The sequence below is a fragment of the Periplaneta americana genome, chromosome 8, assembly GCF_040183065.1.
Source record: "Periplaneta americana isolate PAMFEO1 chromosome 8, P.americana_PAMFEO1_priV1, whole genome shotgun sequence".
Taxonomy (NCBI): domain Eukaryota; kingdom Metazoa; phylum Arthropoda; class Insecta; order Blattodea; family Blattidae; genus Periplaneta; species Periplaneta americana.
In genome coordinates, this window is record NC_091124.1 from 51809236 (window position 1) to 51827309 (window position 18074).

The following is an 18074-nucleotide window of genomic DNA, read 5'->3' on the forward strand; positions in this document are numbered from 1 at the left end:
TACTGAATCATGTATTATATTACATATATATCTTGTAAAAGGCATGGGTCCATTTTGCGACCTGGTACTTAAATAAATGTACATTTATGGGGAGGGGGAAAAAAAACAAAAAAAAAAAAAAAAACAAAAAAACAAAACATAGGAAAATTCGCTCAGTGTCCATTCTTTGTAATCCCTATTCGCTGATTCAGATGTTATTGCAAAGGAACTACAAAATGGTTGATATCAAGGAAGTTGAAGTCATTTCACACTGATTGGTGATTGGAGTGTATGAAATAAAGAAGTATTACACAGGAAAAGACGAGCCACACAACATAGCTCGATGATATTAAATTAATTTCACACTGACTGATGGTTGGAGCATGTGAAATATCCTTGTTTATTCAAATAAATATTACACAGGAGATGTTTCACAAGCTCATATTTAAATTGTACTACATCACAGAACATATGCAAAAATTTATCCTGTCATTACAGATGTTTTTTGTTCTTCGTCCTTCACTTGCTCATTATCAGCATCTTCATTTTCATCTTTCTCGCCTTGGCGAACTTCATCGATATACTGAGAAAAGTCAATTTTAAGTCTCTCTGGAGATGGCAAGGAAACCAGGCAACACTTCGTAATAAATGGACCTTCACGTTTGGGTCTCATGGAGTTAACATCTTTGAGTAGGGCTGTGAAGTTGGCTTCGAGATGAGATACGTCCATGTCGAGCTGAAAAAAAAAGTTCATAATGAACATTGTAACGGAACTATTTTTTCTTACAGAGTACAAGGTTTATATACATAGCAACATTCACAAGGTTCTGCATATTTCATATCAGAAATGAACACATAAAAATACCAGCAGAAAAAATGGTTCAAAGGTCTTTGCAAAGAAGAGTCAAAATTTAAGATAAACAAAAGTGGTCCTCATTATAGAGGTTTAACATTACAAATAGTACGAAAGTGGGAACATCATGAAAATTTCTTAACTGATACTTATATATCACAGATGCAATGAGTATTGAGTATTCTCACAGAAGTCTCTGTGGATTTTGTGTAATCAGTTAATAATCATATCTGTAAATATATATAGAGTATTCGGCAGGAAATAGTGTGCACATTTCCCATGGATCGAGCATGGGAATTTTTGTGTTGTGTAATATGGACAGATGACACAGGCTGAAGGGACGTCAAGGATAAAGGATTAGTACACAGTTGACTTCCATTCCTTGCAGCAGTTTAGTTTCGTGGCAATGCAATACACATTAGAACAATGAATCTAACATTCTTCGATACACTCTTTCAACACTTGTATAATTACTGATAACCTAGGCTTCAGAGAATGATGCAAACCCAGTAGCGGATGGTGGGTTTGAAAGTTGAGGAGGCCAAGACGTGAATGATGAGAATATAAAAATATAAGGCCTGTGACGTACCTCATTACCAAGTGCAGAATTTATAGATTTTAAGAAATTAAAATTAGGTTTTCCAATTTATGTTTTATGATTTTAAATCTTATGTTTAGGAATTTATATGATTTTATAGGAAAAAATAAAAATAAACAACATACTGTTAATATTATTACAACGGCTTGGTAAAGAATTAGTTCTTTTTAGGTCATATTGAATTTAAGAATGTTACTCTTTGCTACATAAAACGAACAAGAAAAGCAATATTTCGAGAGTAACAAGATAGCAAAAAAATTGATTCGAACCTAAGAATTCGGGGCTTGCTCATTACTATTACATAGTCTAATTTTACAGCAAATTAACTTGACGATCCTCTTTCTTCGCAAACCGATCAAATAGGTCACAACATACTGAATAACTGCTATTAGAAGAAGCTAGAGACAAATCTGCATTTGTTTCTAAACTCTCGATATATTTAAAATACTGTATAAGTAAATACATCTCGTAACACAAAAGAGTAAAATAAGAAGAACACCTGCAAACAATCTAACAACATAAATGAAAACTTTTACGCAGGGAGAGAAAACTAACAACACATGACTCAATTTTCTAAAACCAAGAAGAGAGAAAGAGAGAGAGGTTCCCAATACAGCCGAAATCAGCTGTGATTGTAAGCAGTACAGTTGTCAGCAGTGGGTAGGACGTCTCCAAATCGGCTCCCCTCGCGCGTTCTAGTCAAGTTTAAACTCTTCTAACCAGCTATCTTATTGGTTGAACTGCTGTTGTCATGGTTACCAGGGAGTAGCGTCATGTAGCAGACTCCTCTCTCCTGCTCTCGCATAGACACTGCAGGCTGCTAGACATCGACTACATAGGTTACAGCATTATCTATTATTTTTCAGTACAAATTATTTCTACTATCTACAGTATAGCGAGCGGACATCACCAACTGAATGTGGTCGACTTTACGTAACTTACATCTTAGTCGTAGTGAATAGTAAAATTCTGTGGTGTTTGGGTAAAGGGGTATAAGTCATTTTTTTGTCCACGTGGAATTTTGTTCCCCAGACGAACACACAAGTTAAATTATACAAGTGGGTGTGCAAAAATCAAAGAATATTAGCAGTTGATGTGTTTTATTTGTGTAGAAAATTATTTGTAATAAGGGTTCCAAGTTTAATATTTGTTTATCTCCGAACTCATTTTTATGACTTATCTCCCTTTACCCAAACACCACAGAATTAATATAACAGCAAAAATGTTCGTCATTTGCTGTAACTTGTCCGTGATCTTAATTCAGCTGAAATTATTACTGCCATATTGTGTTCTGATAAAATATTAGGGGAGGCACAGCCTCCCTTGAAAATCCGCCGCTGCGCAAACCACGTCGAAACTAGTCAATCAGGTAAGTTATCGTCAAAATTTATAATATTAACTCAGTGAAGTATTCATAACTTGTTCAATAACGTTTATCAGTGATGATCTTAATTTATGATATGTATATTATAAAGAATTCGTACAAAAAGTGTTGTGCTGTTTTTCCCACAGTTGACAGTTCCAACACTTATGAAGTAAGCAAATAAGTTACATCTGTAATGTAATGTATAGCATATAAATGACGAAGAACCATCTCCTGAACTGCCTATCCATAAAAGAGGAAGACAAAACTGAGATCAACCTCCCAGAAGTCTACTAGAATGCTAGACAAATAGGATAACGCCTAGAATCAGCACCATTAAAATAAATATAAATGTGTAAAGTATAAAGGTACAGATACCCCCATACATGCCTCGAGGCACATGGCAGCATGGAGATAGAGGTACATGCATTCTTTGACCTCGGCACTAGAATGAGGTGGTGTGGTCCGCATCACACTCCAACCACTTTTTTAACCCTGGGAAAGACCTGGTACTCAAATTGATAGGAGTTGAGTGAACCTTTGGAGCCGTTCCACTTGCAATTGAACTCCAGACCATCCAGTCTGTAACTAGTTGTTCTACCAACTGAGCTATCTGGCTGTCGTGTAATGTGCAAGTCATGAATTTTATTGCCAAAAGAAGGCATGCTGAATCACTCATCACTAAACAGGCTGTATTTGCACACGTCACTTTTTGAACAGGACCATACTAAACAAAACCTGTTTCTGGATGTACATTATCAAGAACTAAAGATGTAAAGAAGTTATAACAATGAACCTTGCAAATATTTGGAATTTTAAAAAATCTAAAAATTTCTGATTGGTTGGTTGCTAGTGGTCATTTGGGATGTTGATAGGCTACGCAATCATTTTCAACTTGGTTTCCCAATATAAAGCTTCTAGATTACTATTCATTTGATTATTATTATTATTCATTTGATTGTTATTATTGTTATTATTATTATTATCATCATTATTATTATTATCATCATCATCATTATTATTATTAAATTATTATTATTATTATTATTTTATCTTTTTATTCCTACTATTTTATTATTATTATTATTATTATTATTATTATTTTATTTCTATTATTTTATTATTATTATTTTATTTCTATTATTATTATTATTATTATTATTATTATTATTATTATCATCATCATCATCACCATTATCATCAAGCTAGTTGCATATCATTGCATGTTCCTTATTTGAAATTGCATTCTCATCCTTGGTTACTTTCAACCTAAGATGATGTTCAGAGAGACAATCATGTCCAACAATTAATCTGAAATGGGTAATGACCATTTTCCTTGGTTTTGTTATAGGGATCTACAATTCTGATAGATTTGAAAAATACACAGTACAAGGGTTACTGATACAATTAGCACAAATGGTAAAGATAATATTGATATTTTACATAAGACATATTTTGGAAGAAGGAAGAAATCTGTAAATCCGAATTTGTTACTTGCTTTTTTTTTTCAGTTGGATTTGAAGAAACGGCGATTCCACTAATACATTTGAATCATTTCAAGGAAAAATTGATCCGGGGCCAGGTATCGATCCCAGGACCCTTCGCTTAGCGCACGAATGCTCTGCCGACTGAGCTACCTCAGGAACTACACACGACACAGTCATAATTTTTCCTTTATATCCACACAACTCAAATGGGCTGATAAGGCACCAGAACCCAACTTTGTCGTGTATAGTTTCTGGGGTAGCTTAGTTGGCAGAGCATTCGTGCACTAAGCAAAGGGTTCCAGGATCGATACCCGGAGCTGGAACAATTTTTCCTTGAAATTATTCAAACCTTCTTTACAGGGAGCTACTACCTGAAAGCGAGACTTCCACTAATAGAATTCTGTATCACTATACAAAACCTGAAATCAATGTCTGAAAATAAAATTAACCTTAGTGTAACACTTACCTTACCAACTGGAGTGAAAATCCACCCGAAGTCCTGAACATATTGACTCACTTTCGCAGTGTATTCAATTCCAGTGCAAAATTTTGAGACCATGCCCTGTATATCAAGCCCCAGAGTACCTACGGGTAGAAACACATGTTTGAGTACAATGTTACATCTAATCTGCTGTTCTTATTACTATTTTCATTGTTTACAGTAAAATCTCGTTTTAACATTCTCAATTTTAAGGAACTTTGCTGTCAAGAAATATGTTGTTGTTGTGTTTTCTAATGCCAGGCGTTTGACAATAAAGTCATTTGACCTCTTGCACTCTAATATTTTTCAAAGATATTATCATGGTCAGCCACTGAAGCACAGATTTTGAGGTGTTCCGAATCCATTTCTTGGTTTGAGTTGCACAGTGGGCAGTTAGGGGACTGATATATTCCAATTCTATGCAGATGTTTGGCCAAACAATCATGGCCTGTTGCCAATCTAAATGCAGCTACAGACGATTTTCGTGGTAAATCGGGAATTAACCGTGGATTATGATTGCAGAGAACTGCATTTTTTCCCTTGAGATTGTGTTATCAAATTTTATTTGTTGAAGTCTAAGTATGTAGATTTAATAAATCTTTTCACAGAAATATTTAAATAGACTTACGAATATACAACCTGTTTCAGCAAAATACTCAGATAGTTAAAACTACAGTCTTTATTATGTGAGCTCTATATTAACAATCCATAAACCTTAACATAGCCTTATTTCATACACCTATTTATTGCAGGTACTAGAATTGCATCATTAACTGAATCAGGATTGGTGTTATCAGGGTTAAAGGGCCATGGTCTGTTGGAATTGTTGTTACCATACATTTTGTCTACTACTCCGGCAGACTCATCAGTAGTGTGGCACATGGGAGCACAAGCATCTCCTTGGAGTGCCGAGAATGACTGGGACTGTCACTAGTTGCATGACGGTATTTAAGGTCTGGATGGATTGTGGCTTGCTGTTGTCGCCGCAGTCCACACCGGTGGTTGAAGTGTTCTGATTGACTACCGTCGTGTATAGCTGTTGGATAATGGTTTGATGCATGTATTTCTCAGGTCAGTACCATGTTTGGTTGTCTTTAAAGGGAACTTATTTTTCCTAATTATTTTCCTCAACAAAATTTTGAGAGCATGTTTACTATGTAAAGAACTAACAAAATCCAAATTCTGAACCCCCAAATGCTTTTTGGATTTGGATTTTTTTTTTTCCTATTTTTTTAGAAAGATTTTCAAACCCAAGTTTTTAGTAGAACTCAGTTTTTAAGCATTTTTTTTTTTGTTACATTCACAAGGTATAGAGAAACTTTTCTGCGCATTCAATTTATGAAATATCTCATTTATACACTTTCAAATTTTTTTTTTGAAATTTTGAATATGGTATGTCATTTTTTTCTATAATTCATGAAAAAATATTAATAAAATAAACTAGCAACATTCTTACAAAATAAATGCATAAAAACTTGCAGTTATCTCATAAATACTTGCAGTAAAAATTTCTTCCAGATTGATTAATATTTGGCATAAAAATGTTTGTGTTGAATCAAGAAAAATAAACTTACGGAAAAATGTATTTGAAAGTAAAATTAATATTTATGTAACACATACCTATCAAAATTATTCTCCGCTACATTCATCTAGAAACTTCAGGGAGCCAACTTTAGAACAAAAAGTTACTAGATTTGTAATCAGAAATTTGTAAAATAGAATTGAAAAAATAATTTTGACAGCTCTTTAAATGCCATGCCCTCTTACAGCCTTAATTTAAAAACATTTTTAAACATATTTGTAATAAGAATTTAACTGAATCCATTCGGGGTATGAAAATATACATTCTAAAGACGTGAAATAGTCTATCAAATTTTTTGGAAAATTTTCATGATTTTCAGTGGAATCTACCCTTAAGGCCTTCTTTCTTTCGATTTAAGTTCAATTGAAGAACAGCTTCAATCGAAAGGAAGAGGGCCTTAAAGTCAACCAAGCATGGTAGAGCCCGGACGAGAAGTTATGGCACCAGCGCGAGGGACGCATTTTAGTTCGTTTGCTTGGACTCGCCCTCACACTCAACTGGAGGGGTGTTGGGTTAGTTGGTTACTAGCATTCCGAGTGTTCCGATCATTCTGCTACTACTGCTATTGCTAATACTGAAAACATTGTCCTTCTGAGCTCCCTCATTATGACATTGTCTAAGGTGTGAAATCATAGAGTAGCTCATAGTCGAGGACATGAAATAGCATACAATGTATGGAAATTCATGTCAGAAGAGGCTGTAAATGGAATACAAATTCCATTGAAAAGCGTGTGTGCAAGAGTACTGGCTGCCATTGGTATTTCAAAGTGAACCTTGGCAAGAATCAGGAAAGAAGGGAAAAATATTGAGGCAGGAACAGCAGATTCTTTCTCCAGTCCGGAAAAAACACAGCCGAAGAAGAAGATTGTTGCAGCTGTAGACAGTTTGATGAGGAAGTCCTAAGAAGACTCATCTATAATTTCTACGCTATACATAAGCAGAGGCCGACTCTGCAATCGCTTCTTCCGAAAATGGATATCAGTGTATGATTATGTGAAGAAAGTAGAGAACAATTACATTGAAAGTGCACGTGATGGACAGTATTTTGGAGAACATTTCCATAAACTTAGGGACATCTGATTCCAGCACAGACCAGTCGTCTGATTCGGACGAAGAATAAGAATATAAAGATGGAATAGGGGGCGTAATTCCATTAGGTACCTTCGGACTCTGAGTAGGAAAGTGGTGATACTAAGGTAAGACGAATGTTTTTAGAAAGAGATGAAACGGATATGCCTGCCGCTATCAGCTTGAGAACCGCAACCCAAACAACCCCCACTCCTCTACCCTGTTGGCCGGCATTTTAAAACGTCGCGCAGATTGGTGCCATAACATCTTGTCTCGGCTCTACCCAGCCCTGAGAAATATATGCATCAAACCATTCATCCAACAGCTAAGCACGACAGTAGCCAATCAGGACACTTTGATCACCGATGCGGACTGCAGCAACTACAGCAAGCCATGATCCATCCAGACCTTAAATACTGTCATGCAACTACTCACAGCTCCAGTCGTTCTCGGCACTGTAAAGATATCCTTGTGCTCTGATGTGCCACACCACTGATAATGTCTACCAGAGTAGTAAACAAAACATATGGTAACAATTGTCCAGATAACACTGATCCCAATGACACCGGCCATGAAACCCTACATTCCAAGATTAACTGAATCGTCCCCATCTAGCAGTTGTAGAGTTACAGTTGATGCACCATGGGAGACAATCAACATACCTGATAATCATTAATGGAGCAATGTTGGAATTCTGGTAGGGGAAATGGGAGTTATACATGAAACTTACTACAGAGCACCATATAGTTCCACAACAAATTCCAACTGGATTCGCTGAAATTCGACCATGGATTACCAGTGTTGAAAGTTCACGCTCTACCAGTTCAACTAAGAGTGCACCGTGCATTACAATGTATGCATTTCAAAAGTTTATCTGACATATATAGCAATAAGTGTTACAATACAAAGTAAATCTGATTTAGCTAGAATGACTTTTTAATACAGATTAAATCTTCACAGTCAAGAATTTCATTAACACTGAAAAGTTTTCCATGCATTTGGTATAATCTGTATTATGCAATTTTTTTTTTTCAGTTTCTTTTTTGTATTGGAATCAACTCATTGTTTTTAAATATTGTTGGAAAGAATTGTTGAAACTCGGTGCATTACATAATGTCCGTCTCACTTGCAGTGTTATCCACACACTGGGAGTGATGGGCGAGGTCTTTGCAGATCTACAAGTAGCCAAAATTAAAAGGTATTGTGATTTTTAATGTCAATACTACAAACTAACGTTCTCATATTTAAAGAAATAAAGCGAAGGAACTTGTTGAAATAGCAACTATTGTTTTTATTTCTTCTTTCTTATTTCCTTTACCATAAAGTTGGTGCTACGAATAAGATTACATTTTGTGCCTCTATTTCATATATTTTTCTCACATAGAAATGAAATGTAGATAATGTAATAATATTTCTGTCAATATCAGAATCAAAAATTTTCTTCCTGATACTGATGAAGCAATGTATCTAGTTATCTAGTTGAGTCCTGAATGAATGCAGTCCCATCATTGCTGCTGTTCATGATGATGATTATGATGGTGATGACGATATGTTCAGAGTCTAAGTCTTGTATTAAATATATCACATAATTAGAACTAGAAATAAGAAAGGAGAAAAACTGTAATTCCATGTTTATGCAGGACTTCGACCACATACAAACACCATATTCAAAAACTACTGATGTATTGCTATAATATAGCATCTACATAGATCTAAAGAATCACAGACCCTTAAATGGGAAGAGAAGAAGACGAAGGCCTCCTAAAAGATGGCTAGAAAGTGGATGCACAGCTTCAGAGGAAGAAGCTTGATATGGAAAGCAAACAAGAGGAACTCCTACATCAGAAGTATAAGAAGAAGCTTACTGCTGCATTATTTAATTATGTCTATATATGTTTTCAATTTCATACCTGATTTCTGACTTGGGAATTTCCTCTTCATTATTCCACGTAATGACACTAATTCAGGCAATATATCTGGATGTGCAATAACGAAGTGGAAATCTTGAAGATTCAGTTCACCATTCTGAAAAAAAAGTCACAGCAGGGAATGTAACAGTTCCAACTCAATCTGTCATTTTTTTTTGCAGCCATGTACTTTTCATAAATGTTTATTGGAAGTCTTTTCTCCTATGTTATATATTTTAGGAAACCATATGAAGAGTTCGCGGGAAAAACGATGAATGTCACATTTCTGTTAAGGATTACATATTTATTTATTTATTTATTCTGGTGTAGTTAAGGCCATCAGGCCTTCTCTTCCACAACACCAGGAATACAAATACAATAATAGAAATAAACAGAAAAAAACACTATATACAAAGTAAAGCTACACAAGAAATAAAGAGAGAGAGAGAGAGAGAGAGAGAGAGAGAGAGAGAAAAAAAAACACTATAAACAAAGTAAAGCCACACAAAAATATACACAGGTTGCAGTCACACAAACTTTAAATGAGTGATTAAGTATCATAATTAATTCTATCCTAACTAATTAACTAGCATAAATAAGAAACGTGCAATTTTAATCTAGATTAAAAAAGAAAAAGAAAAAGAAAAAGAAAAAAAAAACACAAATCAATACTTCTAGCAATACCTAAAAAACATTAACTAAGACAAAATTTTCCAATTTAATTTTGAATTGTGATAAAGTCCGGCAGTCCCTGACATCATTAGGTAATGAATTCCAGAGGCGAGGTATTTCTACAGTATAGCAAGATGAGTATAAAGACGTTCTATGATGAGGGATAGAAAGAAGTGCTTGATGTTGGTTTCGAAGAGTTGTAAGAAATTGAAAGCGCGATAACAGATAATTCAGAGTAGAAGTATGCATGATTCTAAAGAGAAGAGACAGTGAATGTAGTGTTCTTCGTTCCTTCAGATGCGCCCATGAAAGTAACTGGAGGGAAGGTGTTATATGATCAAATTTACGAGTATTGCAGATGAATCGTATGCACACATTATGAACACGTTGTAGTCTCTCAGCTAAGAGTGAACTTATATTAGTTAGCAAGGAATCGCAATAATCACAATGGGGCATTACAAGCGTCTGAATAAGATTCTTTTTTAGACTAATTGGTAGAAATTCTTTCATATGAAAGAAACATAATGATCTAATTGAGTCTATAACTGGAAGATGTAGTGCTGTTTCTATAGAAAATAAAGGAAAGGATTACTGTATTCGTGGTGATAATTCTCCTTTTTACCATTTTTCATAAGAACAACATTAAATTGTGCAGTGATCCATTGAATTAGATAATGACATCAACCTTAACAAAACTGTAACATTCATCGTTTTTCCCGCGAACTCTTCATATATAATACAATGAAATAATATACTGAAAACTTCTTCATCAAGTTGGTGGAATAATGTTCTTTCGCGACAGAAGAAAATCCAGAAAGTTATTAATTTCATTACTTTAATGTATAAAAATATTTTAACTACTGATTAGTATGACGTAATTAAATATATAAAAAATGTTTCACTGGCCATGTTACAAACTTATAAGTTTGGTAGAAGTAAAAGTAAAGTCAACCCAATGACAGGCTAAATTGGTCCGGAGGGTGGGAAGAGGTTAAGGCTCCTACCTTCACAGACAATCAGCATTTAATGGCAATAGAGATGTCACTCCTACGTGCCAGCCACCATTATCCCCAAGGAAATGTCCCTGGTGCTCATTTCTGTTAGAGACTGAGTAGACCCCAGGACCATAGTGCGGCTGGAAGGATTAGATCAATGGAAAAATCCATGACCCCATCGGGAATGTTATAAGTAATGAAGTAATTTGAGAAAAAGAACTTATGCCCAGAAATGTTGGTTACGAATTACAAACCACAATAGTTGCTATTATATTGCCAAGAAGACAGGCAAACTCTCGTGTGTACATACATGTTGGTACGTCTGGCACAGGGAAACTTTACTAACAGAACAGTAATAATTATTCCAATATGCTTGAGACTTTACTGACTACAGAATACGTCAACAAACACCAATTTGTTACCAATAAAATTCTGTGGATATTACAGTAGATATTATTGATCTCGTAGTGAAGTTTCCCTCTGTGATAGACATTCCAATGTGCAAGCATGCAAGATAATTTGCCTGTCTTTTAGGTATTTTAGTGACAATTATTTTGGACTTTAATCTGCACCCAAGGCACTTCTGGACATGGGTTTCTAAACTTAAAAAAAATTTTTTTCTGACTACTCTCGACTAGTCCAAAAATTTGTAATATGATCATAAAACACTGAAGCAAATTCGGTTATTCTGAACAATTCGGTCCCAATGCGCCCATTTACTCCCTACTTCACCATCAAAAGTATGGAGTAAATTAAACAACACTGAAGTAATAACCAACCAGTTTCAGAGACTTACAGTCTTGCTTTGTCATATACTGTGTCCTGAATTATAATTCCGAAATATTTTTTCTTAGTTGGTTATTTAACGATGCTGTATCGACTACTAGGTTATTTAGCATCAATGAAATGGTGATAGTGAGATGGTATTTGGAGATATGAGGCCGAGGATTCGGTATAGATTACCTGCCATTCACCTTACCATTTGGGAAAACCTCGAAAAAAAACCCAACCAGGTAATTAGCCAAAGCAGGGATTGAACCCGCACCTGGGCGCAATTTCAGAACAGCAGGCAAGCGCCTTAATCAACTCAGTCACACTGATGGCTCCGAAATATTAATAAGTTAGTTTTCAATCACAGATTCTTCATTTTTAGGCAGGATGGGTGGCGCAGTCGGTAGAGTGCTGGTCTTCTGTGCCCGAGGTTGCGAGTTGATCCCGGCCCAGGTCGATGGCATTTAAGTGTGCTTAAATGCGACAGGCTCATGTCAGTAGATTTACTAGCATGTAAAAGAACTCCTGCAGAACGAAATTCTGGGGTACCAGCAACGCTGATATAACCTCGGCACTTGTGAGCGTCATTAAATAAAACATAAGTTACAATTTTTCTTCATTTTCAATTCTCATTAGTATTATAAGGATTAATCACATTCGTAAATTAAATACCAGACAATCTCTTTCTGTAGCTCACAAAACCTGTGACTTTTATCAAAAAGTACCATATTCTGCATATGTTTTCTAACAGCAGAGTAGCTCATGAAAAACCCTCAGAATTCTCAAGTCAGTCCTTTTTTGGGGTAATCGCTTGCATAGGAATATCTAAGCATAATGTGCACAAACAAATTACGTTACAGTATGCTCAAGAATAAATGAACGATAATATTTCAAAGGATCATTGCATAATATCTGTGTATGTGACACTGAAAGGCAAAGAGTGCAGAAAGGTGAACTCCCAGACTTTCATGACTCTGGCATTAGAAGAATGTGGCATTATTAGCACCACAATTTTATTGGAGGTTGAGTTGACTTAATAGCCATTCTGGATGTTATGACAAGAAGAAAAATCACATTTTTACATAGGTTTGAAACCAGCCTATAGTGTCGCTTTACCTACAGAGTTTAATCATTTTTCATTGGATTTTTATGTTACAGATAGCTCTGGGATTTTAGTACTAAAAATGTATGTTTACAGACCTAAAATAAGCTCGTAAAATAATAAAATAGGCGCTTAAAATAATAACACAGATCTCCACAGTTTTTTCTATTAAATAAAAGTTAAGCAAGAAAAATTGCCTGTGTGACTAGAGTCTGGAAATTTGTATAAATGTGAGTGTGATTGTGAGTGTGCTGGGTTAATATTAATTAGCCAATCCTCAAAAAATATAAAATACAATATATCAGAACCGTCACTGGGCAGTAACCTGAATATGAGTTTCAGGGTCACATTGTTGATAAGTAACTCCTTCAGTTAGCACAACCATAAACCACTAATAGATGCTATAGAGTTAACAACAACGGAAAAAAAAAAAAAAGTTAAGCAATAAAAAAAAAAATTATAACACTTCCATTCATAATTTGTTTTGCAATAATTAATAATAATCTTTTTCAAATTGTTTACCATCAAGCTTTGTAATTTTTCTGTCAATATCGTTTGTATGTGGAAAAGGAACGCTTTACATAAACACAGTTTAGAGAGGCATAACTAAACTTACTTAACATTTTTCATTTCAATTTCAACAGGGAGATAATAACTTTTCCTACCCACGACTAGTTTCACATGCCTCAGCACTGACAAACCAAGATTTTTCTTCAATACGCTATTCCACTTATCTCTTATCTTATCACCTAACTTCCAGCTCACATTTTAAATTTTATTCTCAACTTCCTGTAGCACTGATAGTTCAAGGGACTTTTCTTTCTCCTCAAGCTTGGTGATGCAGGTTGGTAGAATCCCCGATAACATATATATCAGATTGGCCATTCCTATGTTATAAAATGGCAACATATAAAAGAGAATGATTGCTAGGACCTCCACTGTCGAAAATGAACTTTTGGTAATGACAGCTAGATGGAAGTATAGTCGCAAGCTATTACCACAGTCTAGTACAGGGATGTCAATTGATGCCCACAGGAGCAAGCGCGCGCTTTAGAGCCCAGGAGAGCCTGAACGCTTTACAGCGGAAAGGAAAGAGACAGACGAAAGAGGTGGTATATGCTGCTTGGTCGAGCTATATACAGGGATGGCCAGCACTGGTTCAAGAGTCTAGTCTAGTATATAAGATAAAGAGAAGAGAACTTATTAAAACTGTATCCATGTTAATTTTTAGATTTGCCTGAGAAGTATAAGTGCGTTATAAGAATGTAAGTTTTAATTTTAATGCTCATTTTTCACAAGTCTGATTTTTTTATTCAAAAGAAATATTTTCTCAAGTATAGAAAAGTGAAATTTTCAGGTATAGGTCTATTTATTTAGTAGCCTTACAGAATGTTTTCGTAAATCTAATATACCGTATATACGTATTACTGAAGATAGTGTATTGAAAATTTTGAAAATATTTGCATAGAAATTGTTTGTAAGGAAATGAATTAACAAAGCAACTACTGTTACATCATAAGCAAAAGATACGTGCCCATGTGTTGTAACAATGTCAGCTGATTTCGAGAAAATAATTTAATATTCTGATGATAGGAAGTTGCTCACAAATATCACTCTAAAAGCATAATGCGATAAGAGTTTTGTTATGTAATATTAGTTACATTTAAAACAGATACAGTACCTAGGTAACTTTGCTTTGTACTATAATATTGTTTTGATTAGTTTATTGATTACTTTTGTAAGGCTAAAGATATCATCAATATAAATTCCAACTTATCATGTCATACTCAATATCTTTCTTTGGAATATCACTTTCTTTATGAATGATGTGTTTCATCCACTTAATACAGTATAACATTATACTACTATGGAATTTAAGTGAATATTCCTCTTAACTCTCTATTATGTTATTAAGATTTAAAACACAAGTGCAATATTAAGAAATCAGTGTTAGTACTTTTGTTTTACAGACAATATAGATGATACTAAACAGAAAGAAGCTATATAAAAATAATGACATAAAATTTCACGTTCCGTTGAAGTTTGTGCACCACTGTTTTCTTAATCCAACAGGTTGCTTATTCATATACACAACCCTTCCTCTTTCCATACTTAGCGCTTGCTGCCTGCGCATGACGTCAAGGTCAGAAAAATGCCCTTGCTTTGACATCACTGGTCTAGTATATACAGTCACGAATTTCAATACATAGGAAAAATGCATCCATAGATAGTTGCTAACCACTAGGATCACTACTATCGCCTCATCACAGACAATGCGAAATAGTACTGGCACAGTCTATTGTTCCCAGTACCCTCACAACTCAAGCTTCGTGACTGTATATACTAGACTGTGCTATTATTCCATGAAATTCCATCAGGGTTATAACGTGACTTCTCTTGTAGTTGCTAGATGGTAGCATACAGAAATTGTTTTGAGTTGTCTTGAAAGTGAATTAGGCTGATTAATCTGTTGTATATGATCAAGGGTAGAACTGAAAAATTGACCTAAATTTATACAATATCTTTCTTTATGGTACCTGGACAATTTTATGTCTGTTTTTGATCTATAAGACTATTTTATAACAGATATTACATTGATACTTCACAAAATGAGAAGTGCTGAAATACCATACATATCTTTTCTCTTCTAATGACAGACTGCTTTCTAGGAATCTAGTACAGGAAGCCCACGAATTTATTTCTGTCTATATACTGACGTCAAGTTTTCAGCATTCCAAATGATAGTTTGTGTACAATTTTATATACATATATAATATATGAAAGAGAGGGAAATGGTAAGAGAAACTTCGTAAGGTACGCAAAACGCGTCCTTGCAAAGGGTTCGGGGCTGAAAGAAACTGAATATGTGAGCTCCAAGCCTGTTGGCCACTTGTCTCACTCTGTGTTTCACTGCTCCACTGAAGGAGCTCTAGAACATTTTGAAGGGGAAAAAACACTTGCAAATTACGTTATTGTTTTGTGATGCATTGAATTCTTGTCTCATAATTACCTGAATATTTTTGATGAGTTCAACATCTCCTGCCACTGTAGCTCCAGCTTCCAGGGCACTTCTTTGCAGTTCTGGTGATTTACAGATTACTAAAACAGATCTTGCGTTTTCTTTGTTGAAGGGATGAGGCACAGAAACTATTCTAGTGAAGCTGTCCAAATACCGGTTCTACAAGAAAGTATAAAATCTTACAATCTTACTTTCCATCTTGTTTTCGTTAATGTTTTATATTAATGTGATAAATAAAATATTACCGTTTTTGCAGCACGCATATCCAGTTCTAAATTAACAAAGAGCTCTGAATCTGGATTGTTGTATACTGTTGGATGATGTGTTTCACGATGGCACTGGACAGCAGATTCAAAACTGTAGATTGGCCATTTGTAATATTTGGAGAACCACACATTATCAACTGGGTCTGGCTTCATGCTGTCATCAATTCGTTTTACAATAACTGGAGCTCTTCAAGAAATTAAAATATGAACAGAAGGTAAGATTCAATAAATATTAGCAATATAAAATGTGTCCTTAAAAAAATATATGAATTATACCATGAGTCCTAGCAAATGTTCCCAGTGTTTCTGTTAGATAACCAGTAGCACTTTGCTACCACTGCTTGCATCCCAAACTCACAGCACTTTGCTAGATTAAAACTTACGCACTATGTTACATTAATAACTTTCCGTATTCACCTTCCTCACAGTACAGTGGGGTTCACATTAGATTAGTTCCTAAAAAAATAATATGGCCGTCTTTTTAATGTTGCCAACTGTTGCAAGATATCACCAAAGCAGGTAAAATCACAGTGCTATGTACTGAAACAACAATAACAATAGATCTAATAATAAAAAGTAATTAATTAATTTATGATTGATTGATATAATATTAAAATGTATTTTGTCTGACAACTTGGAATTCATTGGTTTGACTGTACAGTTTATGATTCATGAGGCCTAACCTAAAAGTTTATTTTGTTTAACCACATGAATTGATTAGTATGAATTCCAAAAACCAAATACCATTTTAAAATGCATATTGTTTATTTATAAGAATGGAGAAAGTTACACAACACAGAACAGGACGCATTGTATTCTTCACCTGACATAATTAGAAATATTAAATCCAGACGTTTGAGATGGGCAGGGCATGTAGCACGTATGGGCGAATCCAGAAATGCATATAGAGTGTTAGTTGGGAGGCCGAAGGGAAAAAGACCTTTAGGGAGACCGAGACGTAGATGGGAGGATAATATTAAAATGGATTTGAGAGAGGTTTGATATGATGCAAGAGAATGGATTAATCTTGCTCAGGATAGGGACCAATGGCGGGCTTATGTGAGGACGGCAATGAACCTCCAGGTTCCTTAAAAGCCAGTAAGGAAGTATTGTTTATTTATTATTATTGTTATTATTTATTAATATTAATATTATTAATTACGTTCCAATTTTAAATAACACTTGCTAGTAACTTTCGTTTCATAAACGTTGCCAGCTTCTACAAAGGCAAATGATGCTTTCAACAGCTAAAGTAACTACCAGTTGTAGTATTTATCAGTACCGAAATTCGAAACAAAGTTGACAAAAGAAAATTTTCAACCTGACAACTAGAAAATCACTATAATCCACTGGCATAAGAAGTAATAGGGGGAAAATGGTTAGGTTTCACCCTAATGTTGTAACGGTATGAGTGTGAATATCTTGTTACATTGTAATCCAACAGAATGTATATCGAGAGGTTGGGTTTCCAATGTAATGATTAATGTTTTTTTTCAATTCTCTGTGCATTTGCAATACTGGCCTTGGCCTCCAGATATGGTCATAAGTTATGGAGGTCGGTCTCATTCGTACTCTTGAGCCCGGATTTTGTTGTGGCCAGAATTACAAACCCTGAAAAAGATCTACAATACTTGTAACCTTATATAAGTGCCCATGGTTATCATGCTCGCAAAAGGAGACGGAGCTTATCACTACTCCAACATGCATAGTTACAGTTTTACACTAAATTTATTTAGGTTACTCTTGACATAACACACTTCAAATGTAGTCTCCTGTCATGTCAACAAAATGTTGCCAAATTCTTGGAAGACGGCAGACTCCATCTGCAGCAGCATTTCTGGATATATCTCTCACTGATCAATCTAAAGTTCTTGATTGAAAGTGAATGCCTCGCTTCCACCCAACTTGCAATACTTCATTCAGTATGGTAG

At 34.9% G+C, this 18074-nt stretch overlaps 1 protein-coding gene across 1 annotated transcript in view; it reads right to left on the reverse strand.

Moving 5' to 3' along the window:
- Nucleotides 1-349: 349 nt before the first annotated feature.
- The window catches only part of mRpL1 (mitochondrial ribosomal protein L1), a 34392-nt gene continuing 16667 nt past the window's right edge, over nucleotides 350-18074 (reverse strand). Inside the window, exons 3-7 of the mRNA XM_069832885.1 lie at nucleotides 16123-16330; nucleotides 15869-16036; nucleotides 9322-9436; nucleotides 4747-4865; nucleotides 350-715 (exon numbers count right to left, since the gene is read on the reverse strand). Coding sequence (XP_069688986.1) covers nucleotides 461-715; nucleotides 4747-4865; nucleotides 9322-9436; nucleotides 15869-16036; nucleotides 16123-16330 — 865 coding nt within the window. The 3' untranslated portion in view covers nucleotides 350-460. The remainder of the gene's footprint in view (nucleotides 716-4746; nucleotides 4866-9321; nucleotides 9437-15868; nucleotides 16037-16122; nucleotides 16331-18074) is intronic.